At 46.4% G+C, this 26,596-nt stretch overlaps 1 protein-coding gene across 6 annotated transcripts in view; it reads right to left on the reverse strand.

Annotated features, from left to right (window-relative positions):
• Window positions 1–318: 318 nt before the first annotated feature.
• Window positions 319–26,596, reverse strand: part of PCGF2 (polycomb group ring finger 2) — a 34,986-nt gene continuing 8,708 nt past the window's right edge. Inside the window, exons 1-10 of one of the 6 annotated variants that reach the window (XM_039516958.1) lie at window positions 24,249–24,496; window positions 21,671–21,810; window positions 20,250–20,346; window positions 14,787–14,842; window positions 14,245–14,295; window positions 14,013–14,121; window positions 10,586–10,634; window positions 8,714–8,812; window positions 6,610–6,690; window positions 319–810 (exon numbers count right to left, since the gene is read on the reverse strand). In XM_039516958.1, the coding sequence (XP_039372892.1) occupies window positions 466–810; window positions 6,610–6,690; window positions 8,714–8,812; window positions 10,586–10,634; window positions 14,013–14,121; window positions 14,245–14,295; window positions 14,787–14,842; window positions 20,250–20,346; window positions 21,671–21,782 (999 nt within the window). In that variant the 5' untranslated portion in view covers window positions 21,783–21,810; window positions 24,249–24,496 and the 3' untranslated portion in view covers window positions 319–465. Of the gene's footprint in view, window positions 811–6,609; window positions 6,691–8,713; window positions 8,813–10,585; window positions 10,635–14,012; window positions 14,122–14,244; window positions 14,296–14,786; window positions 14,843–20,249; window positions 20,347–21,670; window positions 21,811–22,568; window positions 22,591–23,093; window positions 23,232–24,177; window positions 24,497–26,596 lie in introns of those variants that run through there. The other 5 variants (XM_039516959.1, XM_039516957.1, XM_039516960.1 and 2 more) reach the window with 5 other exon arrangements.

A 26,596-nucleotide genomic window follows, 5' to 3' on the forward strand; every position in this document is an offset into this window, starting at 1 on the left:
CTTTTAGGTTCTTCATCCCTAAACCAGTCAGGAAAGGGGGTAGGGGAGGCTGACACAAGCATGACATCAGACGTGACTCTTAAGAAATGCCTGGACAAGACTCATCCTTTTGGAAGAAAGTGACAGAACCACAAATGCACTTACACTGAGGATTGAGGCGTTCGGTCCATGTGCTTTGCCATTACCTGTGTGTCCGCTACTAGTGAGTCCATTAGCTCCTGGGGTGACCGAAGGTAAAGAAAATGAAGGGGCTGCAGCTTTTACCTAAACTTGGGCTCATGGCATGCAAGTTCCATAAAGTTTAAAAAAAAAATCATTAAAAAATACTCAACCACATTTTGTGTCTGTTGTTTGCATTTTAAATTAATCTGGTCAATCAATAGAAAATAAGTATGTATAATTTTTTTCCTATATACACATATATATTTATATATAAAATGGAAAGTCATGCCCAAGGGGTCCCTTCTAGGTCAAGGCCGATGCTGTGCTGCCATTCACAGTCATTTTGCGCCCCCTGCTGGCGGAGGGTGGCATTTGGTGGCAGTTCGAGGTGCCATTGAGTATGGTGCCGGGGTTGGCAGGGATGCTTATCGTGGTGGTGTTGGAGCTGGGCGACCCGTGGGAAGGTGTGGCAGGGCTTGGCAGGGACGAGGAGGTGGCAGGCAAGGTGGCAGGGCTGTTGGCTTTGTCGCTGACGGATTCGCACTCGGATGCTCCGCTGGTGTTGGTGCATTCAGAGTTTGCAGGCTGGGACAGTTTTAGTCTCTTGCAAGCTGGCTGCACTCGGTATTTCAAAGGGAGAGGCCCATTCTACAGTGGGGAGAAGGGAGACAAAAGGTGTTCACATGGGTGTTTTTAGAGACAATCACACGGATATCTACACCAATTAGTCTGGACATAGGTAGGGTAGCTGGAGCTGTCAGTCTCAGGATATTAAAGAAACAGGGTGGGTGGGATAATCTCTTTTATTGGACCAGCTTCTGTTGATGACAGAGACAAGCTTTTGAGCCCCACAAGCTCTTCTTCAGGTCTGGAACGGCAGTTTGGGACTCAGACGTAAAGCTAAAGGGGAGAGGTTCAAATGCATAAAGGGGTAGCCAAGGTGCCTAATTCCCATTAGCTGCCAAGAGGAGTTAGGCATCTGACTGCCGTTTGTTCCTGGGAACGTTGCCCCTCAAATCATCAGTGTAAATAAACTGACTTGACAGCAGAGCATGCAATGGCATAGCATTTAACTTCATATTTAAAAACTCAACCAGGGCCCCCATTCAACAAAACCCAGGCTTAAATCTGTCCCAAGTCCTCTGCTAGCTTGGAGCTCAATCCAATACACTGATCGTCTAAAGCCCAGTTTTATTAGGGCGTTGCTGTTGTGACTCCCGAGTTCAGTTTAATTCTCCTGAATTAACTGAACTTTGTACCACAAGCTTATGTTGTAAAAGTCTCAAAATGGCAAACATCAAAACAAAATATGAAGTTTAAGTACAATCTAAATTGTTCATGCCAGCGGCTTCTCAAGCTAGACGTATACATAGGAGAGGAATGGAGATACTGTTCCTTTTAAAAAATAATGTATCAGTTTAAAAATCCTACTTAAACCAATTGCATGTCCTTACCTGTGCTGCTAATAACACCTCTTTATTAAAACTATATGAATTTTTATTTTACTTTATCATTTATGAATGTTTCCTTTTTCCCCCTCATATTCCTCTGCTTCAGCAGTGTAAGTAGACTGGTCAGTTTCAGTTTAAGTTTAGGAGTCCTGAAGTTCTGGTTGCAGAATGCTTTGGGAGAGTAGCAGGGTATGTTCAACATCTAACCCAGATCTGTTTCATGTTTTGTTTTTAATTCAGACCTAGACTATTTCCATTAATATTAATCTGTTTAAAATTTTCTCCTTTCATGACCTAAAACTATGTGACAATGTCATTTTAAAACACTGCCAGCCCTCTATAAAATGCTTTGAGATCTAGGAATTAAAAGCACTAAGTATTATTAAGAAACATCTGCAAACAGGTAGGTTCTAAGTTCTGACAAACATTTTCAAAATATCTTGCCTGACAAAGTTTTGGGGTAATAATGATGGTGGTTAAAAAGTTCTGCCAAAGGACTGTAGCATCATCTCATTAACTAACCATTTAAATGGTGGCAGGTTTCTGAGTGGTAGCCGTGTTAGTCTGTATCAGCAAAAAGAACGAGGAGTCCTTGTGGCACCTTGGAGACTAACAAATGTATTTATTAATTTATTTGTTAGTCTCTAAAGTGCCACAAGGACTCCTTGTTCTTTTAACCATTTAAATGGTTTGTTATAGGACGTTATGTTCTTTCTCCATAATACACAATCCGTTGCGTCCCACAGGCTGCCTGGATATCCAAACTATGATCTAAGAATGATGCTAGAGAGAAAACACAGGACTGAAAGAGTCTGAAAATTTTTGTCTCAAATAAAATCTCAGCACTTGGCTAGAATAGTGAAGGGCAGAATGAGTGAAATATTAAATTATGGACATCAACATGCTTTCATTGGCTGGAATGGAAGATTTGCCATTTGGTTTCTCAGTGGGAAATGGATTGAATCTGATGGTCACAGTTCTCCCTTGTCCTGCACTTTGTGTAGCTTTTTACACCAGAATCGTGGTGTTCAACACCCACTAGTCTGAATGGCTACACGAGGTGCAGGCACTGATGAACCAGGCCCCATTGTGCAAGTGCACAATCCTTTGGATATAGGATTTATTGTTTTGTTTTATTTTCATATGAATTTCCAATGGCTCTTTCCAGGCACACCTGTAAAATTTCAAGTTCTGAGATGTCTTTCCAGGAATTCAGCCAGTTGGCTCAAGAATTTAGATGTTCATGAAAGATTAAAAGCCAGTCTGTGGAAAAGATTTTCAGGCTGCCTTCCAGAAATAAGTGATGAAGGATTCAGGAATTCAAATGAGATGCATCTTAAAACCCACCCACTGGCAAGTGGCAATGTGAAAAATATCCTACTGAAAACCATCTAAAATTTCCTAGCTGGTCTCTCAAGGAGCCAGGACTTTATCACGTGAACTGTTGAGCACTGGTCCAGCACAGCCCTTAGACTCACATTCATTGGGACTCCTCGTCTGCTTAAAGTTAAGCATGTGCTTAAGCCCCCACTTCAGGAAATGCAGACAACAATTCAATAAAATTAGAAGATGGCAAATTCAAAAGCGATGAAAGGAAAATAATCTTTTCACAACCAAACAGTGGAACTCATTGCCACATGGTGTCATGGTGGTTTAAAACTTAGCAAGATTCAAACAAGGACTAGATGTTTACATAGATAACAAGAACAGCCACAGATAAAAAGTAGAAGCAGCAAAGAGTCCTGTGGTTCCTTATAGACTAACAGACGTATTGGAGCATGAGCTTTCCTGGGTGAATACCCACTTTACCCACGAAAGCTCATGCTCCAATACGTCTGTTAGTCTAGAACGTGCCCCAGGACTCTTTGCTGCTTTTACAGATCCAGACTAACACGGCTACCCCTCTGATAGATAAAAAGTAGGTAGTTTCTCTTCCAAAATATATATTAACATTAAGAAGGGCTTAAATGCATCAGGATTTAAGTCAATCTCTAACTACTAGCAATTAGGAAATTTTGTTCTTCTAAAGCATGTCCTACTGACTGCTGTCAGAGAAAGGATATTGGACTAGATTAGATCTGTGGCCAATCTAATGAGTCTATGTTAGGAGAAAAAGGATGTTCCAGATGTTAGACCCCAAACCTAGGACCAAGGTTCAAGACCTTGCTCTGCCACAGACTTCATGTGTGACCTTGGGCAAGACATTTACTCTCTCTGGGCCAGATTTACAAAGGTATTTCGGTGCCTAAGTCCAGATCCTCAAATGGTGATTCAGTGGTAGTGAGGCACCAAAATACCTTTGAACATCTGTGCCTCAGTTCCCTATCGGTAAAAGGGGAACAACAGTACTTCCCTACCAGGGCTGCTGAGAATAAATACATTAAAGATTGTGAGACCCAGATATCACAGTGCTATGGGCCAGACAAGTACCTTAAATACAGAGGAGCTTAATCATGTGATGAAGTCCCATTGACTTCAACAGTACTTTTAACCCAGATCCTCACTGGTATTTAGGTGCCTAACTCCCATTGATCTGGGTCCTTCTGAGCTTTCCTGAATTGGAACTGAAGTGCTTTAAAGACTCGAGCCACAAAAGGGGAAATTTAGAGTTGCTGGCGTTCATTTGAAACGATCACTTAGAAGGGTAACGTTAAACCCTTTTCCCCTTTAAAAAACAAACAAAAACCAGTGGATTTGTGCAAGGCAGCTATGTCTGGCTAGGAAGAGGACGGTTGTTGGAAGTTCGCCCCCGCACCCCACCGCGGGCTGGGAGAGTGAATCGAGGCTTTTCGGAGCACCTGGTTCTAATTAAACGCTCGAGCAGAGAAAGCGTCAACAAGGGAAACATGTTTTTTGATGGCTCTCGGTTTTCAAACCCTGCACTTTCCCCTCCTGCCGATGCCCCTTCGGAAGCGCCAGCCACACCCCTGTTCCAGGTGTGGGGGCAGCGGGTAATAGTCGGGGCCTGGGTTTTTTTCCCAGAGTTGCTGAACACAGTATTGCCAACACTGGGGGGAGGGGGAGTGTCAAAAATCGCAAGTGAAGCCCCCAAAATCATGAGATTTTTATAAACTGGATTTATTTTGTTGTTTTTTTTTTAATTTGCCTTCTGATTTTTTTTGCCTTTCATGGTCACATTTTCAGGCTTTTATCCACAACCATGTTCTAGAACATATCTGTGGGAAGTTCTACGGCCCATGTTATACAGGAGGTCAGACTCACAATGGTCCCTCTACATAAGAACGGCCAGACTGTGTCAGACCAATGGTCCCTCTAGCCCAGTGTCCTGTCTTCTGACAGTGGCCAGTGCCAGGTGCCCCAGAGGGAATGAACAGAACAGGGAATCATTGAGTGATCCATCCCCTGTCGCCAGGTCCCAGCTTTTGGCAAACAGAGGCGAGGGACACCATCCCTGCCCATCTGGGTTAATAGCCATTGATGGACCTGTCCCTCTATGAATTTACCTCGTTCTTTTTTGAAGGCCAAGACCATAACAGAGTTCACAACGTCCTCTGGCAAAGAGTTCCACAAGTTGACTGTGGTGTGTGAAGAAATTCTTCCTTTTGTTTATTTTAGACCAGATGCCTTTTAATTGAATCATAGTTTTTGTGCTATGAGGAGTAAACACCACTTCCTTATTTACGTTCACCACACCAGTATGATTTTATAGACTTCAATCATATCCCCCCCCTCCCTTAGTCACGTCTTTTCCAAGCTGAAAATTCCAAGTCTTATTATTCTCTCCTCATATGGAAGCCGTTCCATACCCCTAATCATTTTTACTGCCCTTTTCTGAATGTTTTCCAATTCAAATATGCCTGTTTTTGAAATGGGACGACCACATCTGCACGCAGTATTCAAGATGTGGGCATCCCATGGATTTATATAGAGGCAATATGATATTTTCTGTCATATTTTTTATCCCTTTCTTAATGATTCCCAACATCCTATTCGCTTTTTTGACAGCCGCTGCACATTGAATGGATGTTTTCAAAGAACTATCCACAGTGACTCCAAGAGCTCTCTCTTGAGCGGTAACAGCTAGTTTAGACTGAATCATTTTATAAAATCATGAAAATTGGCAAGATTCTTAGCACCCTGCAGCTCCCATTAGCTGCAGCTGGAGTGGTGGGTGCCCAGCATGTCTAGAAAATTGAGGTCCAAGATATTTTTGGAAGAATAAACCTCTCCTTCTGAAACCTTTCCCCTAACTATTGTTATTATCTACCACTGAAAAAACACCCGCTCATCACAAAAAGATTTCATTTGAAAAGAGGCTGAGTTATTGCCTGAAAATTAGTATTGATTAACTGGTATTAATCATTAGGAGTCTTGCAGTAGCATCTATGGACTTCAGCAGAGATCAGGGCTCCCTTATGCTAGGTGCTGTGCGAACATAAAGAGAGAAACCCAGTACTGAAGACTCAGACTTAAGGTCAGTAGGGACCATCATGATCATCTCGTCTGACCTCCTGCACATTACAGGTCACAGACCCTCACCCACCCACTCCAGCAATAAGCCCATAACCTCTGGCTGAGTTACTGACGTCCTCAAATCTTGATTTAAAGACTTCAAGTTGCAGAGAATCCACCATTTGCACTAGTTCAAACCAAAAAGTGACCTGTGCCTCCACGCTGCAGAGGAAGGTGAAAAAAACTCCAGAGTCTGTACCAAATCTGCCATGGGGAAAAAATTTCTTCCTGACCCCAATTAGGGTGATCAGTTAGACCCTGAGCATGTGGGCGAGACCTGCCAGCCAGCCACTGGGGAAAGAATTCTCTGTAGTAACTCAGAGGCCTTCTGCTCTAGACTTTAAGCTTTGGAGATGGGACACCAAGCAGACAAGGGAAGGGGAAACAGGGAAGTGACCCACGAAGCCAGGGCTGGCACCCACGTCTCCTAGATCCCAGGCGATTGCCCTGCCCACTGGACCACGCTGCATCTTAATAAATTACAAAGATCCTTCCAGCACAGAAGAGGGAGTTTTTTACTCACCCTTCTCCAAGGATAGATATAGGCGATGTCCATAAGCGTGTAATATTCCTTTAAAGGTTCGTCTTCGTAGAGAACTTCCACCTGACAAATACAGACCACAGTGAATCTTTCCCCCTCCAGTGACCCCAGGGGTCCTAAGGACAAAATAAAATAACTTGCTTCCCAATCCATGGTTGGACAGAAGGGGTCAGATTTCCTCCTCAACAGAGCTCAGCTCCCATTTAGGCATCTAAATAATTTCCACGGTGCCCCATTCTCACTTTAGACCAGATTTTCCTAAGAGCCCAACACCAACCGAGCTGCGTTCTTTTGAAAATCTGGCCACTTACTTTTGCGCCGAAGGGGGTTCTAAGCTTCTTTTGAACATTGGGCAGTCGGGGCGAGATTAACCATTGCTCCACACTTTGCCCAGTCACTTACACCAGCGCAAAATGAATGTAAACATGCTACCAAATCAGAGTGACTCTATACAAAATGCAGTGAATCGGGTCCAATGGACCCGTGTCAGGTCCCCTCCTGGTAGGCCCTGGGAATCAGTGTCAGAATCATTCTGAAGGAGGCCCTGTTGGGTAGACCGGCTAGGTGAGGGTTGTCTAGTGGACTGAGTTCTAACCCTTGTGCTGGCTTGCTGAATGGCTCTGGGCACGTCTAGCTTCCCCTGGGGTGCAGAATGAGGAGGCGGATGCTTATTTAAAAGAGGGCTGCAAGACTTAATTAGCAAATGTTTGTACAGCAGGGTGAATACGTACTAAGTAGTAGTATGACAACTGCCAAGCCTTTAAACAAGTGTGTGTTTTCAATAAGAGAAACACGTAATAAATCTTCGGAAAAATCTGGGGAGGTCTCGGAGATTGGAATTTCCAGCACCGGTGCAGGGCTGCCGGAGTGTCGAGAATGTGTTTGGTTTTATTTTGGGGGAAAGGCGGAAGGAGGGGGTTCTCTGAGATACGCTCTTCTTCCGAAACGGATGGGGGCAGAGCCTCTGCCGGTGCAAAATCAAGGCCGTTGACTTCAAATGGAGTGATGCAACTTGACGCCAGCTGTTCCTCTGGCCTCATTGTGCTAGGCCAGTGGTTCCCAAACTGGGGTTCGTGAACCCCTGGAGGTTCACGAAATGTTACAGGGGGTTCTCGGGGAAAAATTCCCTAATGGCAGACAGAGCCAGCAGCCCGGAGCCCCTGGACTTCCAAGAGCTAAGCAGATCAAAGCAAGCATATCTAGCACAGTGAGGAGATTGAAACGCCAAGACTCCTTATAAGAAATGGAAAGGGAGGTGGATATTTGTTGCTGTTTTTAAAATTAAATAGGCAGCTAGTCTTGTTTTTTAAATTATGATGAAGAACAAGTTTAAGCTTTTTTGTAACGTGTGCTGTTTGCCTGGACCGCTCAAGACCTGAATGCTTGTGTAGGAGGAACTGTTTTGAGTGAGATCTTGGAAGAGTGTTGCCGTTTTCATAATGTAATAAAAAATACTGTAATGATAAATAATTAATAATAAATAGTGTGTAATAAGCATGCCATAAAACCAAATGTTATATTTCCAAGATCACTGCTTTGATCATTTATACTCGGGTACAGGAGAAAATCCCTGGAAATATTCATTTTTAGGAGGGGGTTAGTGAGACTTGACGTGCTAGTGAAAGGGGTTCACAGGCTGTTAACGTTTGGGAACCACGGTGCTAGGCAATGGTGGGTTGCAATCTTGGTTGGGGTCCTGAGGTGCTACTATAATGCCCATCATATATAATACAGCTTTGTATTGCAATAGTGCCTCAGTCAGGGTCCGGCCTAAAGAGCTAAATATCGAAGTATCTCCAGCAATAACGGCATTGAAAAGAGAATGGGGACATGCGGGTTTTGAACCCAGCGAGGACCCCAGTGTGTATTTAGAATGAGGGGTGTAAGAAGGGACAGTTCAAAGCCAGCAGGCCCCAGGGACAACGTTTAAATGCTCATACACCTTCCATGGACGTAACAAGCGACCATCCAAACGCAGCCGGCCTAAGGGGCACTGCCCCAGTGGGCACGCACTGCATGGGACCTTGACAGAGGTCAGCAGATCAAGCCGTGACCGAGGACCGGTTGCCAGTCGCTCGCTACTCACTTTGTACTTGCTGGGAACATCCATCTTATTGCGGAGAAATTTAGCCAGATGCATGACTGTCATGGCAGCAGGACACCGGAGGAACCTTACACCGTTCTTCTGGGGCCAGACCGGAGAGAAGGCAGGGGGAGGAGGGGAAGAGAAGAGTGTTACTGAGAGCTGAGCAGCTGGAACAGGAGAGGGGATGAAATACGTACAGGAGCAGCTGTAAATCTATCGTACACAAACAGAGCAGGGGGGGCGTGAAAGCCCTGCAGGTCACACGCAAAGGGCTCTGCTGCAATCTATACTGTTCTGGTTTTGCAACGCAAGGGGGGGAGCAGGGGGTAAAGCGCCTCACAGAGAAAACAGCAGCAGCAGAAAAATGCCTTCGACTGATTTTTAACTTGGAGGCCTCTGGGACATAAAACGACTCACACCCCATTAACTAGGACCAAAATAAATATCTTGCTAACTGGTTAGACTAAAAATCAGATCATTCGATCTCTCAAGGGCTGCACGGTGTAAGCAGAATGAGGTAACCAGAGAACTAACAGTGTCTTTATATATTTATACAGAGAAACGTATTATACACGTGTGTCTGTGTTGATTTCCTCCTTACTAATATTTCAGAAGGAAGATGAGCTCAAATTGAAATTCGCAGGATTAATAGTGCCAAACTCTAGAAAAAAAAATTTATCTTGGATCATTTGCTGTAAGCACAGAGCTGGGAGCCAGGAAGGCTTGAGTTCTAACCTCATCCAGCAGACTGCTTATGGCCCTTGGGCAAGGTTCACTCAGGCCCTGGCCCAACAAAGAATTAGAACTAATTGTCCTTAAAGTGACAGATGTGCTTTGTGGGACTGGGAGCGCAAATTTCCTAAAGCAACCACGGATTTTTGGATGTCCAGTTGGAGACATCTTGGGCCTGCCTTTCAGAGGGTGCTTGTAGTGCCCAGGAATAGGGTGGTGTCCTTTTAAATAGTTTGTGAGCTCTCTAGTGATGCTCACTGCGTTGTGTTTTAGTAGCTGCCAGAACCCAGTAAGCGCCACAGCGTCTATATAGCTAATCCTTGCATGGGGTGAATATACAGTAAACGCCATTATTTAGACTAATAGATTTTAAGGCCAGATGGGACCATTATGGCATCTAGTCTGACCTCCTGCATAATACAGGACGGAGAATTTGTGTCTGTGTAGTTCCTTGATTGTTATGTGAATAGCAAAGACCACCCCAGATTGTAGTTGAAATCAATAAAAGCTACAGGGCCTCAGTCCCTCTGAAAGTCAGATCCAGAGCCTCAGATTGAAATCACTGGGAGTTAGGCATCTAAAGACCTTTTGAAGATCTGGGCAAAATGTCCATCAGGAGTTGGGCATCCAAAATTTGAAACACCCGAAGTCACTGGCCCCCTTTAAAAAAGTGGGCCTTGATTTCTGCCCCTCAGATTCCCCACCCGTACCATGATCCTAGTAGTTCCTACCTATCTGCCCCAATGCTTAGATCAGTCCTAGGCCTTTGCACCGCACCCAACCTTCGTAAAACGCCATTTCTTGGAGTGAGTTTGATTCTTTATTTGGAGCCATGTGTAAAACCGCGCGGAGGGCTGGAGACAGGATTATTGGGGTGGGGGGAGCAGCAGCTCAAAGGCCAGGGGAAAGAAGTGATCATCTGTTGCTGTCTCATCCCCCCTGCCAAAAGCAACAAAATGTGGCTTCCGCTTCAAGCTCTTTGGAGCTTGCACAGACCCTAGTGCAAGCACTAGCGGAGCTGCCCCAGTGCAGGAAGCATCAGCCCTGCTTTCCGCTACCTCCTGCCCAGTCCCCACACTGACTGGGACCTCTTTTGTTTACCTGCAGGTCTCTCTAGGCGATCAGCCTGGCAGCACTTACCTTTTCCTTCTCCGCATCCCCGTTTTCAATCGTCCCTTTCTTTTCATCTCTAGGGAAGAAGGGACAGAATGAGCATGTTTGTAAAAAAGCAACAGAAAATAAAGTCGCCCCCTTAACCACGGAGAGGGGATAGTAACCTTGCCAAGGCAGTCATGACACAAGAGTTAATTTCTTTCTGAGAGGCACTTTCCATCTAATCATCTCCAGCTAAGCCATAGAGCCAGCGTATAAAAGGCTTCGTGACTGCAATATGCTCTGCCATTCTGGATGCCGTCGACTCAGGGCTTTGTTTTCGCTTGTGTATTGCAGCTACAGTGCTCCACACAGATGACTTCAGGTCACATGACGAGCCCTCCATTCATAAGCGTAATTAGCCTCTGCACACCCACAACACACCTGAGGCTCTATAGTCTGTACACGACCATTTCTAAGGGTATGGCTACACTATTCACCGGATCGGCAGGCAGCGATCGATCCAGCGGGGGTCGATTTATCGCATCTCTTCTAGATGCGATAAATGGACCCCCGAGTGCTCTCCCGTCGACTCCTGTACTCCAGCGCCGCCAGAGGCGCAGGCAGAGTCGAAGGGGAGCGGCAGCAGTCGACTCATCGCGGTGAAGACACCGCGGTAAGTCGATCTAAGTACGTCGCCTTCTGCTATGTTATTCACGTAGCTGAAATTGTGTAACTTTAGGGTGACCAGAGAGCAAATGTGAAAAATTGGGACAGGAGGTGAGGGTAATAGGAGCCTATATAAGAAAAAGACCCAAAAATCAGAACTGTCCCTATAAAATCGGGACATCTGGTCACCCTACGTAACTTAGATCGACACTCCCCCCCCCCCCCAAATGCCTAAATCAACTATAGAACTATAGGGTCCAGGTCCTAATGAAAGAACAGCCTAGAGGTTTATCTTCCCTGCCAACTCAAGCAGTTTCTATGCAGTGCATGGAAACCTTTCCAGGGCAATCAAGCGCTCGGGGGAAATCCTGCCCACTAGACGTCAAGATCCAGAATCTTACTCAAGATCTCTGCTACTGAAGAAAACAAGAGTATTCAAAGCCTCTTCCCAAACCATACACAGGGTTTATTTTCAGCCCTAAAAGTCAATAAATCACATGGGCTGGGATTCAGGAAGGTGCTTAGGTACCTAACGCCCATTGAAACAGGACCCGGGAGTGTATAGTTAACCCCTGGATGGGGCATCTTCAATGTATATGGGTGACTTTGGCTAGAGCCTTTCCACTCCAAAGCCAACACGAGTCCTTCCTTTGATTACAATAAGCTTTGGATCAGGCCACCGTGCTGGAGATACGTGGGATCTCTACAAGGGGGGCTGCTGAAATACCTGGCCAAGTTTTAATCTGGTCCCATTCGAAACCAACCAGACCCACTCCTCACCCCGCTGAACTAAATAGACTAGATCCGATTCTTGTTAACACCAGGGTGAGCCAGAAGTCACCCCAGGGAGGACAGTGGCATGTGAAACGGATGCAAAGGAGTGGAGAATCAAACTGATTGGCTGAAATTCCCCCTGTGCAGGGGTGCTAGCAGCATTCAGTGTTCTCGCTGGAAGCTGCTAGGGGCTGAGCGCTTTTTGGAAAAATCTAAGCACTCTGTGTGGGTGGCGAAATGAAAGCTGGGGAAAAAAAATAAACCTTAATCTCTCCCCAGCCTCAGTTTCCCCATCTGGAAAACAAGGATAAAGAGCAACATTTTCTTAAGTTTGTTAGGCCCCAATGCTCACATTTCAATGGGAATTAGGCACCTAAATACTACTGGGTCTTAGGCACTTTGGGAAATTGTATCCATTAACTTGTCCCTACTTCTCAGCAGTGTTGTGAGGATAAATTCCCTGAATGTCAGTGAGTTGCTCAGACGTTATGGTTAGAAGAGTCTCAAAGTACGAGGAGAGAATGCACCAGGAAAGTGAACGAAGCATTCGAACCTGCAAGGTTGCAGGAGAATTTGGGCCAGTAAAACTTGATGACACAAAGACAAAGTGACGCATGAGCAGCACCAAAGCGAATGACGACAGAAAAAATCCTCTCTCCCCCGGTATTTGTTTGAATTATTTGCCCAGCTCTGCTCTTGCTAAATTTGACAGTATTTTCATAGAGATGATTTGTTATTGCCTAACATGTGTGTCGCTATCACAGCCAGGTTGGGCACCACTGTGCTAGGTTCTGTACACACCTACGATAGTCCCTGCCTCATCGGTCACTGTCTACGAGATAAGAGGTAACAGGCGGACGAGGCAAACAAGTGGAGCATGGTGCAGAGCTGAGGTAATATAAATAGAAGAGGATGCAATGCCCTAGTGCCCAGGAGCCCTGAGCACGGACCCATGGACCCATTGTGCTAGCTGCTGTACAAACACACAACCAAAAAAAAAATATGGTCCCTGCCATAGGCACCAACTTCCCCTTCTCTGTCCCTGTCCCCACCCCACGCCTTCCATGAGGCCCCGCCCCTTCCCTGCCTCCATTCCAACCCCTTTCCCAAATCCCCACCCCCGGCCCTGCTTCTTCCCCGCCTCCTCCCCTGAGCGCACCACGTTCCTGCTCCTCCCCCCACCCGCTCCCAGAGCGTGCTAACGCCGCCAAACAGCTGTTTGGCAGCAGGAAGCACTGGGAGGTAGGCAGAGAAGTGGGGACTCAGCGTGCTCGGGGGGGAGGAAAAGGGGGAGCCTGGCTGCCAGTGGGTGCTGATCACCCACTAATTTTTCCACGTGGGTGCTCCAGCCCTGGAGCCACGGAGTCGGCGCCTCTGGTCCCTCCTTCAAAAAGCTTGATTTGAGTATAAGACGACAGACACAGGTGGGCAGCCAGTCAATGGGAGCGATCACAGTTCACCACCTGTCTAGCCATTACTGGGTTGTACTTTGTGCAGGGATGAATCACATCTTTCAGTAGACGGCAAGCGCAAGGGAGACTTAAGGGATAAACAGGCTGGAGAAGAAGGATGGGCCGGTGGTTAGGGCGCTCGCCTAGAACGTCTCAGTTCCCTGCTCTACCACAGACTTCCTTTGCGACTTGGGCAAGTCACTTAGCCGCGCTGTACCTCAGTTTTCCCATCTGTAAAAATGGGAATAACAACACCGCTCTGCCGCACTGGGGTGCTGGATAAATACATTAGCTTGTGAGGTGCTCAGATTATATGGTAATAGGGGCCACATGAGCAGCTAAGGTATTTAAGGCTTGTGCCAGCCCTACGGAGAGGCATACATCTCCCACCTGAGTATTTATACTGGTAAAACTCCCACTGACCTGAACTGTAGCTTTACCTGAGTAAAGAAAGACCGAGAACACTGAGAACAGTCTTCAGGATTCGATCCATTCCCGCAAATAAGATCTTAGAGGTAGCCAGAAAGGGCAGGATTTTGACTCAGAACAGAAGAAGTTAAGCAACAGCAACAAAATCTTACCTCATTCCTTCGTAAAACTCTATGGATAAGCTGACAATTTCATCATCTGTCAGGTTCCCTTTGTCTTGTTCGGAAACTTCCCCACGATCCTCATTAGACCCATTGGGAACTACACAGGGAGCAGGAAGAGAGACGTTAAACCCTTCCCAAAATGTATTTAGCATCAAGACAGAGAGGAGAAGAGAACCGAAAGGAAGAAACGCTGAGGCTATTCCTGTCTGCAGACACTTACCGTCTGCCATGGGGTAGGCTGCATAGAAGTCACGCCGTCTCTTCATTTCATCTGCAAGAGAAGATAAATCAAAGCAAGGAAGAGATGAGAAAGAGAGAATAAAAAGAGAGGGAGAATAGAAGCTCAAGGCCCGGTCTACACCATATTTATGCCCAGTTGGGAGTGTGATGTTTTACCAATACAGTTATACCAGTATAAGCCTTCATGTGGATGCAGCGATACTGGTTTGAATGTGTCCCATACTGGGATAGCTTATTCCCCCTATGGAAATAGCTACACCAGTATAAGCTCCTTTATACCGACATAACTGCGTCCACACTAAAGCAGGTTGTACCACTGTAACTAACCCGGTGTAGTGAAAGGGGTGCAACTTCTGTGTTTGCACAGGGCGTAAGGGTGGCAATTTCACAAGCCCTTTAACCCCGCTTCCGATGACGTAACGGGATCGACTTCAACAGGAGCAGAGTTGGGCCAACACAGAGCACTACCCCCAAATCATCACCATTATCACTTGATCTGAGTGTTGTTGTCTGTAGCTGTACCTTTGAAAAGCCCAGGGACCAGTTTGTAGACTATGTCTTGTAAGGTTTTGTCAGACCTGAAAGACACAAATACGAATTAATCAGGGAGGGTCAGTGTAGTTATTTCCGTATCCATTCCAGTCACCTGTTTGCGTTCTCTAGCCAAACCAAGAGAGAGCACCTTCCACTCCTGTGCAAAAGACCAGCACAAGGCTCAGGCACCAGTTAAGCCCTCAAAACAAGGCTTTCGTGGGACTGAAATAGTGCACAGACATTGCACTGGTCCTTTGCAAAGGAACACAGTCGGAGGAATTCAAGACCACGCTGCACAGGCTCTGCGCCAATTTAAATATTGCTGGTAAAACTCCTATTGACTTTGAGGGAAGTGGACACAGGTTGCAAGTCGCCTTATTTAAAAAAAAAAAATCAATCCAGTCTTTGCCAACTCTTGTGCTATTTGGTGTTTTATGGAATGCCTGAAATTCAGTGATTACATCAGAATGTCATTTCAGTTTTTTTTAAATTACATTTCTAGCCTTTGTGATTGCACAGAAAAGCTGGAAAATAATAACCACCACCTTCCTCTAAGATTGCACTTTTCATCAGTGGAACTCAAAGGGCTTTACAAAGGGCAGTATGGCTATCCCCATTTTACAGATGGGGAAACTGAGGCAGAAGGGACATGCCCAATATCACCCAGCTGGCCAGTGGCAGAACCAGGACTCTTATTATTTTATTTTCATTGTCATAGTACCGATGAACCCTAGTCAAGGACCAGGAGCCCATTGGTGAGGTGCTGTGCAAACACAGAATCAAAACTTGGTCCCGGCCCCAAGGAGCTTACAGTCTAGAACCAGGCCTCCTACATCCCAGTCCAGTGCTCTACCCACTAAGTCACACTGCCTCTCACGTGCACGCTAAAAGCTTAAACAGAAAAGCAAGTTCAGAGAACCCAGCTCCTAAAAATATCCTAAAAATGATTGTTAAGCTGATCATGAGTACGGCTAAGATTTTGTCATGAGTATTTTTAGTAAAACTCACGGACAGGATGTGGGCGATAAACAATAAATCATGGAAGCCAGAGCCTGAAGTTGTGGAGGTCACGTTAAAATCCTGGAATCCGTGACCTCCATGACCAACTTGTAGCCTTAATCATGATATGTGGGGAGCTTGGCTCATGATTTTTGAACCCTTAGCACTGGCAATACTGAAGAATCAGCTTTTACAAATCTCTTAAGATCAATAGAAATGTTTCCATGAGTAGTTGTTTTGTTTTAATTACAACAATACCATGTTTTGTTTGGGCTTTGGCATCCCTCCGCAGTATTTGCTCCAAATATTGCTGCTTTGTGGGACATAAAAACTACTCAGCAAAACATAAAATAAACCAAAGCAGGAAGTGACCAGTTCTACCTTTTGGTCGTCTGAGGGTAACATTTTCTAAAGCGCCTAAGTGACACCGGGCTGGTATTCACAAAAGTACCGAGGTGCTTAATTTCCATTGATTTCCATGGGAATTAGGCAAGCAGGCACCTTTGTGAATTCCATCCCTGAGTCCCATTTGCAAAAGTGACTTGAGGCCAGAGTTCCAAAGGCATGTAGACCCCTAAAGATGTGAATAGGCACCTAATGAGATTGACAGTTGTGCCTAAGAAGGACAGGCTCCAAACTCCCATGGACTTCAAAGGGAGGCAGACATCTAACTCATTTAGGCACTTTGGTATATACCATTAAGTATCTATTTGCCTCTATAGGCACTGAATCGTATACAGAAATTGCCCTAAAATTGTATAGCCGCTTTTCAAAAAAATTACCATAAGTAAAGTGTCAGAAGAAAACAAATGTGTTAATGATGACCATCGCATTTGCAATTATTCCTGTTTTAATAACAGAAGGCCTTTAATCAAAAGGGACAGTCATTTGCTAGTCTTGAAAATGATGTGTTTAGTCTAATCATGTCCCTTTAATCTACAGTTCCTTGCTGATGTCATCACAGGATTGAAAGACCACCCTCTGCCATTATTTATTACATGTACAGGTCGAATTTGCTTTGTAATTTACAGCAAGCAAATGAAAGAGCAAGTTCTGTCATTTGATTGGCTGGTTAATTACAAGCCAGTCATTATGCTGGTATGAGTCAATAACCATTTCACCCAATAGCTCGAGGTCCCAGGTGCGTTTGGGATGTCATAACCCCATTGGATATTATTGGTATCCCGAAACTTGGTGCTGAATGGTGCCAAGCACCTGGCAGGATTGAACCCATAGTCCTTAAAAGAGTCATGACTGACATTTCTGACAACACAGCTGGGTATTATGCAACTCAGATGGAGGGGGAAGGAAAAGGGAAAGGAAAGTGACTGACCATGCAAATTCAGAGTCCGATCCAAAACCCAATGAAGTCAAACAGGGAAGTCATGAGGACTTTGGATCTGGCCCAAAAAGCAGGGCTCCGTCTCTAGTTCCAAGAACAAATGGAAAAAATGGGAACATCAAGGTCCCTGATCATATATCAAAATGATTTCTATAATGTAATAAAGATCCCTTGCTCAGATATAGGCCTTTTCATCTTTAGGCCCTTCCGTCTGAAGCTCTCAGCGTGCTTTGCTAACCTCTGTGAATCGAATCTCCCAAGACCTTCATGTGAGGCAAGCTGAGATCAGTATTCCCATTTTACAGATGGGGAAGCCAAGGGAGACAGAGATTATGGCTACATTTTTGAAGTTTGTGTGCCCAAACATAGACTTTGACTGACATGCAATGAGAGATGTGGGCATCTCTGGGAAAAGCTCAGCCACCTTGTTTAAGAAGTAGTTTAGGGATCCACCCTAGAAACGTTTGGTCTAAGGCCCAGATCCTCAAAGGTATTTAGGTGTCTAATTTGCATTGATTTCAATAGGCGTTAGGTTACCCACGTGACTTGAACAAGTTTTCTTCCAGAGGCTGACACAGATTTCCCACCCCCAAGTCTGATTCCCAAGTCTACGCCTCAGCTGACCGACTCTGATAAAAATAGAGCGCGAGAAGACTGTGAATTTGATTCTCATTCACAATCATGGTGTGGTGTAAAGGAGCCCTAGTGCCAATGAAAATTGGGGTCTGATCGGACAAGGATGCAAAGATATGGTGGGAGAGTGGCTAGCCTAATGGCGGGGGAGGGAGGGGTTGTCTGTGACTAGTAGCTACTGCAATGCAAATGATAAAGTAAGGTCTGGGTGATAGCTCAGAGCTTGGAAAATCAGTGCAATTCTAGCCTGCTGCTTCGCGTCTGTCTGTGTGTTGGCAGAGTGCATCTCCGGCTGGGTCTGTGCACACATTCAGAGATATTTAACAGAAAGGTCCGTGGGAGTTAGAGTGTAAATATTTCACAGGGAACCAAAAAAAAAAAAAAAAAAAAGAAGTGTTACTACAGAAACGGATTTACATGGAAGAGCTAAAAAAAGCCCCTAGTGATGTATTGCAGCCTTAATGGTTTCTATGCCAACCACCTGCAGAGCTAATTCTACGACTGACAAGACATGTCTGGCTTCCCCAAACCCAGACGAATGGGGCGGCATAAAGCATGCACCAAGCGTGGGGGTTCAACTGCATTAGTTTGATCCTAGTGGTTCTGGGCATGGAACAGGCATCTGGAAACCACCCACCCACCCAAAATAGTAGCGGCTGAGACACGGCCAGCCACACGCTCACGCAGAATAATCCTCCGCTGGGAGGAGAAAGCATCGTTCCAAGGCAAATGGATCAATGAATTATAAACCACAAGCGGGCTCAGGTTAAATTTCTCTTGTCGTGGCTTCAAAGCCTGACGTCTGCGGTCCGCGCACTGTCTGAAGATGACCTCGGGTACTCGGTCCAAACTGACAGAGGATGTAACTCACATTGGGCCTTTCCCTGCTAATTAATCACCCCGATCTCTTTACAACATCATTAAAGGGGGCTGGAAAATTCAGAGACGCTCCTGGTCCTGTCTGTTCCATCATGACGCTTGTCATCTGCCCTTCCGGCTCAGATCTCATTGATATTATACAACACAGAGAGTGGGGCCTCGTTACATTAGGCACTGCATCTGCAGTGAGTGAGACGCTGGAAGCTGAAGAGGTGGGACTATCTTGACATCACAGCCCCGCCATGGCTTTGCTTATGATGTCAAACACCCCAGGAATGCCCATGATGACATCAAACACAAATTAATGACCGTGTACAGAATCCCCTGGCCTGTGCAGCTGTTATGAGAAAAATGAAAGTTAGGATGCTCTAATTCTGATAATTCCTTCCTCTCCTTCCCCACAAGCATTCAAGGACATAAGAGAGACTTTGGGTCAACATTCAAATAACCTACATACAGTAGACTATAAGGTGTCAGATGTAGCCTAGTAGGCTATTCTAGTAAACTAAGGCAGGGGTTCGGGAACAATTTTTACAGTGGGGGTGCTGAGACCCATTGAACCAAACTGTAAATCCTGGATATAATGGAATCCACTTCAAACTAGGGGGTGTGGCAGCACCCCCAGTTCCAGCACCTATGCTATAAGGTATAAAATTGCAGTGTGCAAGTCCTGTTCCTCCGGGGCAGCAGATTACACTTGGCTTCAACAAAAGATACTTATTCTTTTTAGTAGAAAATAATGCTCTTGATCTTATAGACCATCCACTGCAGCGGCTGAAGGAAGAAAACCGCAAGAGGTCTTTCCCAGCACAAACGTCTATGATTCTCTGCTGCTTGTGCCCTGAGTCAGCAAACTAAGGTAGTTGTCTAGTGCCCCTCACCATCGTCAATGGATTTATCCTCAAAACATCCCTGTGAGGTAGGGAAGTGCTGTTGTCTCCACTGGACAGATGGGAAACTGAGTCACATACAGACTAAGGCCTGGATCCTCAAAGGTAGGTCGGTGCCTAACTCCATTGGGTGGAGGCTTTTGAGGCTCTGGGCCTAAGTTTCCACAAACAGGAAGTCTGTGGCGGAGCTGGGAATTTGATCCAGATCTCCTGAGTCCCACACACATGCCTAACTTTAAGAAAGTAAATTAGTCCCATTGGAGACAATGGATTACCCACATGCTGATGGTTAGGAACATACCTTGCTGAATAAGGGTCAGAATTACATACAGAGACCTCCATTTTCCAAAGTAAATAGTAGTTGGGTGCCCAGTTTGGGGGATTTTAAAATGGGACCTCGTTATTTGTTAATTCTGTGCATCCACCTTCTGGAAATCAGGGCCCCTTCAGGCACCCCAAGTTGCCGCCCCTCTCTCTCAAAAAAAAAAAACCCAGTAATACATGCACCCAAAATCACTACTAGTGGCTCTGGAAATGTTAGGCCAAAATATCCATCTCCCAACTGCGCAAAGCAGGGATGAGAATTCCCTGTGACAGGAGGGCTCAGTGACATGCTACAGCAGAAATCCAGAGCCTGATGCTTCCCAACTTCTGTGTTATCACATATTTAGGGCTGGGGGCAAGAACCAGAACAGTGAGATCCCTCACCTGATGCTGAGCAGGGGCCTGGTTTTATGCACCTGGACATCACACATGGGACAGTATTTGTTGGTCTCCAGGTAGCGGACAATGCAGGTTTTACAGACTAAAGAAAGAAAGAGACAAAAATAAATAGGGTGAAATCAACATACAGATGCACAGGGTGCACATCACCCCTGGGCAAAGAGTCAGCACGAGGCCTAGGTGCCACTTCAGGACAAGGTATTAATTTTCACTTCAGCTCCATTTATATCCTGCTTAAGGGACATAAATGATGCCAAAGCAGGATATACGTGGTGCATAACTTGCCCTGGCCCTCTGTACAGGGCTGGCTTTGACCCGCAGTGAACAGGCAACTGCTTAGACATTCTGAGCAAGATAATTTTTTACCCTCACTGATTGGAAGGTAATCTGTGACTGCTTCCATTTAATCCACCTGTTAGCAGCCAGGTATCAATGAGAGGGGGATCCCACCAGCAGGGGCTATTCCACATTCCCCTCTTAGCACGGCATGGTTTCCCTTACACCTTGCTTCTCTCCGCAGGTATATTAGAGGAATTGCTAGATTGGAGCAGACCCTGAATCCAGCTAGTCTAGGACCTTGTCTTTGAACAGTGGCTGGAACTAGATGCTTTAGAGGAAGGTAGAAGAACCCATAAGCAGGTAGATATGGGATCATCTGCCTCTCACACACATAGCTTTCATTCTGATCTCTAATAGTGAGAGATTGCCTTAAACCCTATCTAGCACAAGGGTTAATGTCCCTTCCCAAATGTTTGTCATCGTTAATTATAACTCTGGCTATTCTTGACAACCCTAGAAATGTCTTGAATCTTGCTGAATTCTTGGCCTTAGTGAATTTGTGTGGCAGTGAGTTCTACAGTTTAATTCCACGTCACATGAAAAAATATTACCATGTATCAGTTTTCCCACCTTTGAAGGTCCCCTTGAGGAAATCCACACCTTTGGTGTTTCCAACCCAAAGGGATGCAGCAGTTTTCCTTGGAAATATGGTAGGATTCTAGCTTCACCACCCCCTCCCCAATTCACCTCAAAATTTTGAGCAAGTAATCAAGAGGCCAAGAGTGACTAGGGATTTGGGGTGCTTCAAATTTGGGGGTGTCTCACATGACAAGGAGGCCCTGGTTTCCAGAAAGGGAGAGCTCTGCTCATCCTGAAAAACTAGTATCAGGCCTCTTTAAGGTATCTCAAGTTAGGCACCCAAAAATCACTAGCCACTTTGGAAAAATCTTTGCCCATTGAGTTATATTTGGGTGAGCAGCTGGGGAATCTCTCATCACCACCAGCTGGCTTCTGAGCTTAACACTCAAAAAGGAGATCTGCCTGGTGGAATGAAAGAAAAGAGCATTTCATTGGGAACAGCTGATTTCCCCTGCTCCCCCCACCCCCCAGGTACAGAGGAAACTTACAGGAGTGTAAACATTCCACTATGGTGGTTGCATCTATGAAGTAGCCGCCACACAAAGCACACATCAAGTGGGGATTCAGCTCAGTGATCTTTATCCTGGTGGTTCTGTGCATTTTGGATCAGGGCCTCAGCAGATCCTCTCTGGAAACAAACACACACACCCCGAGGATCAAGTTAGCGGCATCTGCAGGGTCATCACCCCTCCTGGAATATTACAGCTACCAGAACTAAGTCATCAGCTGGAGCTAGTGAAGGCAACATTCCAGAAGCAAATGGCTCAGTAGGTTACAAACCACAGGAGTCTCTGGTTTTAGGATTTATTCCCCCTCCCCCCACACGCACACCTTGTAATCTGGGTTTTGTGGTCAGGCCTCGCAAAGCATCTGAAATTGCAATAATACAGAGAGAAGGGATGGAGGACTGAGTATTTGTATTTTAACAAAACAAAACACCTCCTTTGCAGCCCCCATAGAGTCCGACTGGGATGGGTAGCACCCTTTCCAAATGTAACCATGTTGATGAGACTCACTGGCTACGGGTTTGCACAGCACCTAACACACAGGGGCCCAGAACTGGTTGTGTTGTTTGGGTGCTACCACAATATAAATGTAAGAGAATACTAATACTCATGGGGGAAGATATAACTCACCGAGAGTATTACAATCTGGCCCATAGTGATCCTACAGTTTACATTATATAGGGAATCTCTCTTTTCACTCCCAAATCCTGACCAAAACCCATACAAGATAAAGAATTTATTTAGTAACGTGGTTTTATTTTTTTTTAAATGGAGACAAATCAATTCAGAGAAACCACCAGGCAGCACAGCTGAGTATAAAGAAGTGCTGCGCCTGGTACATCTGTATAGATTTGGGTAGTAAAGGAGGTAAGAAACCGACCCAACATGCAGCTTTCAGGTTGTATAGCTGCTTCCTTAGTGTGTTTCGAAGCTGGGCAGAAATAATAGGGCTAAACCTAACAGGCACAGCCCAGTTTGTCCACTCAGGCTTATGCACGCGTTGTAGATGCAAGGATGGAGATTATTATAGGAACACTTTTTTATGAAATGGAGACCCTTCACAGGGAATGCCCCCAACCCCTCTAAATTATATTTTTAAACACAAATAAAAATCAAGAGCCTCGTTGCTCATCATTAGCTAACAATAAACTCCTTCATCCCCAATAGTCTCTTCCTCCAAGTGGACCTCTGCCCCACCAGAGTCTGGACACACACCACCCCCCTCCCTGCCTCTTTCTCCCTCCGCTGTAACCCATTACAGGATCATCTGCAATCAAACTATGGCCAAAGAAATCCCTCCTTTTGGGTGCGCTACTTGGGCAAACCTCAAGGAAAAGGAAAAGGAGAAGAGACGAGCAAAGCCTGCAGCCCGTGAGGCGAAATGCTGCTGGCATTTCAATCCTACCCAGCTAGGAGCTGCAACGGCTTCACCTCGGCTTCTGGCTCTCCACATGTCCTCTTTAATTCTTCCCCAGCCTGCTGCTGACACCAGATAACAAAGCCGAGGGGAGATTTCACTTTCTTTCCTGGTCTTGCCCCCACCCTCACTCCCAGCCCCCTCCCTCCAGCAGGGCAATGGGCCGGAACAAATCAGATAAATGGTCTAATTGAACATTAACATGCAATTCATTAAGCGCACAAGTCCAGCGAAAGCCGGACGTGAGACGCTCTGCTGAGGATCGCTTTACACGGCCCCTGGGTACCTGCGCGTACAGAGGGGAAGGGCAGGCGTGTCAGACCCTATGACACACATCACACATGCATTTCTCAATGAACACTACAGAGGCACATAAACAATATGCAGAGAATAGACACCACCCAATACACATTCAATAGGCGTGTCTGGGTGCATATGAATCATCTGCACACATACAGAAGTTTACATCTTCAAAGCGCTGGAATATTATACACACAGGCACAGTGTTGCCTCCATTACATACACATGAATAGTGTGTGTCTGTCCACTCATACCGAGTATGGATACACCAACAATTATGTTCTTTGTGCCTTATTTTGTAATCAGTGTGTGTCTATATTTTATTTCATGCGCGCTGACATTATCTATCATATTGGTACCGTACTTTGAAGATGTAAACGGATGCATAACTGCAATATACACACACACGTTCAACGGGTCCATATGGCATCATGCAGCCTGCAAATACACCTCCATCTACAAACACAACCCAGTGTCCTAGGAGGCCCATCTAATAACGCATAAAAGCCGGCTGTAATTAGCACATGGAAGAATATAGAGCACCCGTCCACACCCACGCGTGGCATTGTCATGTCATGCCACACCCACCTGAAACAGACTCCGATGATCTCTACCGCGTCTCTAGATCACATCTACTGCCCTCCCCCACCTCCCCAGGCCTAGACACACAGTGTGGGGTTGTTTCATTGCAGCCAAATCCCCGCACACAAAAACCCCTCCACACCCCCACCCCTCCATTCCCTGTGCCCCGCGGCGCAGCGTGGGCACATGCCGCAGACAATGATTCCCCTGCACGGATCGAAAGGTGCCCAGACAAGAAACCCTCAGCGCCCCCGGACCCACATTTTCCTTGTTGTCCTTCACCGCTGCGATCTCCCAGCCGGAACCCGCGGCGGCGGCTACCAGGCTCCGGGTCCTCCGCTCGCCTTTCACCCGCCTGACAACCAAGGCTCCGGGCGGGGAGAGCGGAAAACGGGGGCTTGGAGGGGCTGGCCAGCCTGGCAAAGGTGCGAAGCGGCACCTTTGTCTCCCCCGCGGCTCCTTCTCCGCCTGCCGGAGCGCAGCGCCGCCCCTTTCCAGGGCCTTGCTGCATGCAGGCAAACCAGCCCCCCTCTCCCCCCAATCAGAGCCACCGACTCCCGGAGGGGGGGTATTTAAATAGATGGATACATATGACTCGGTGGGGAATAGACTGCGGGACCGCATTTAAAGGAACAGGCTCTGCCTCCGGGGAAATCTAGGAAGGGGAAGGGAGCGATTGGTGCCAGCTTAAATGCCCCCCCACACTCCTCCAAAGAAATCTGGATCCACTCGCCTCCAGGCCGATGGGCGAGGGCCGTTCATCGCCTGCTTGTTCTGCAGGCCTGGGTGTGGATTTTTAGGCAGTGGGAGCGGGCAGTGGGATCCCGCCCTAAACCCACAGCGATGAACCGCCTCCCCTAAATCGCTGTCAAAAGCAAGGAAAGGGGCGTGCGTGTGTGTGTGGGGTGGGGGGTCTCCTGGACTTCTGGTGTGTCACCCCCCAGGACAAGAAATCTGGACTGAGACCGTCCCTGCTGAGATGTCTCCTACACAGCTCCCATCGCCCCCCTCCCCAAGCCTCAACTGGTGCGACTGGGAACTTGGCCTTTTGTCTGCCTCCCGGCCCCCCCCGGGTATTTATATGTTTTAACGCGAGCGCGTTTTGTTTTATGGTCAAAGGCATTTTCCGCTCGTGCCTCGTGGTTTCTATAGTGACTCCAGAGCCGGCTGCTGGCTCCTTGCCCGTGACAGAAGCCACACGGCCGCACACCTCATTGAGACAGGAGATGAATTTAACAATCGGACCTGGATTCGCGGGCACGCGCGTGAATGTTGTGGTGGTGGTGGGGTGGTTGGGGTTTTTTTTTTCCAAATCTGGGACGTGCTTTGGCTTTTCACAGCCAGGCACCCAAATATAGATAGAAAAAAAAAACAGTCGCTCGCCTTTGCTAGAATGAATATATGTGCTTTGAGGCGGGGGGTGGGGAGGGGCAGTTCGGAGACTTTTTTTTTGAAGTGTGTGTCTACGTATGCCCGCCCCAGGAGAGCGAGGGGGGGGGATAATTTGCTTGGAAAGCAGAAGGGTTTTGAAGTAAAAACTCCAGGGCTAGGCACACAGATAAGCACCGGGCAGAATTTGTAGCCGCGGAAAAACATAACTTGTCTGCAAGGTTCAGTTCCCCCCTACACACACACGAAAGAAGCAACATGGAAAGGAACAAGAAAGGGGTTTTGCCAAGTTTGAGACTCTGAGCAGGACGTTTGCAACACTAAATAAAGTGGGGTTACAATCCAGCCCCTCTGGGAAATCCATCACCAGTCGATGCAATCAAGTGCAGAGAGATGCAGAAAGTCGCAGATGTCAATGTAATTGCTGCCCCCCCAGCCCCTTTCCCTTCCCCCTTCCCCGTTACTTTAATATTTACTATAGGAGACGTTCGAGCTGGGGCCCTGAATCGCTGCAGTTTTATTGTTTCTATGGTAACTCCTATACTTGGCGAGGAGCCAGAATATTATTACAACCATCCGAGGTGGAGGGGAGAAGGGGTGGGGGGAATGAACTAAAATCTATTTCTGTGCAAATGAGTTTGTGCGTGACGTCAGTGGGGGCCAGACTGTTAGGAACACACACACACACACACACACAGATTCAGTCCCCTTGCAAGCCATTCTCTGGGTATTTTTTATTTTATTTTATGTAAAACCCTTGTTACTGAATTAAAAAAACAAAACACCCACCCTCTTGCGGCTAGTCCAAATGAGCTGCTTCTTGACAAGTTCTCCACATCCTGAGCATGGAGGGGATTGATTTGAAAAAAATGGAAGTTTATCTACCTATTATAATCCAGAGCGGGCGTTAATCTAGATCGGACAGAGCGCAGCAAACTCCTCCAGCGGCCTGGGAGAGGGGGTTACCCTTGGGATGGAGAAACATTGCAAAGGATAGCTGCAGAAGTGTGTGTGTACACACACACACACACACACACACGCTGGGGAAAGCGTTTAACGTTCACAAAAGCTGTACACAATATTGTACCAATCAAAGACCCCCCCATCGGTACAGTGACTGATCAAACTTCAAGGCAAAGGTGCCCCCCCACTCCCCCAGCCTCAGTAGACAAGCCACAGAGGTGAGACTGTGGGACAAAACTTAAGCACGGAGGTGGGTG

The sequence above is a fragment of the Mauremys reevesii genome, linkage group 27 (genome assembly GCF_016161935.1).
Source record: "Mauremys reevesii isolate NIE-2019 linkage group 27, ASM1616193v1, whole genome shotgun sequence".
NCBI classification, from domain to species: domain Eukaryota; kingdom Metazoa; phylum Chordata; order Testudines; family Geoemydidae; genus Mauremys; species Mauremys reevesii.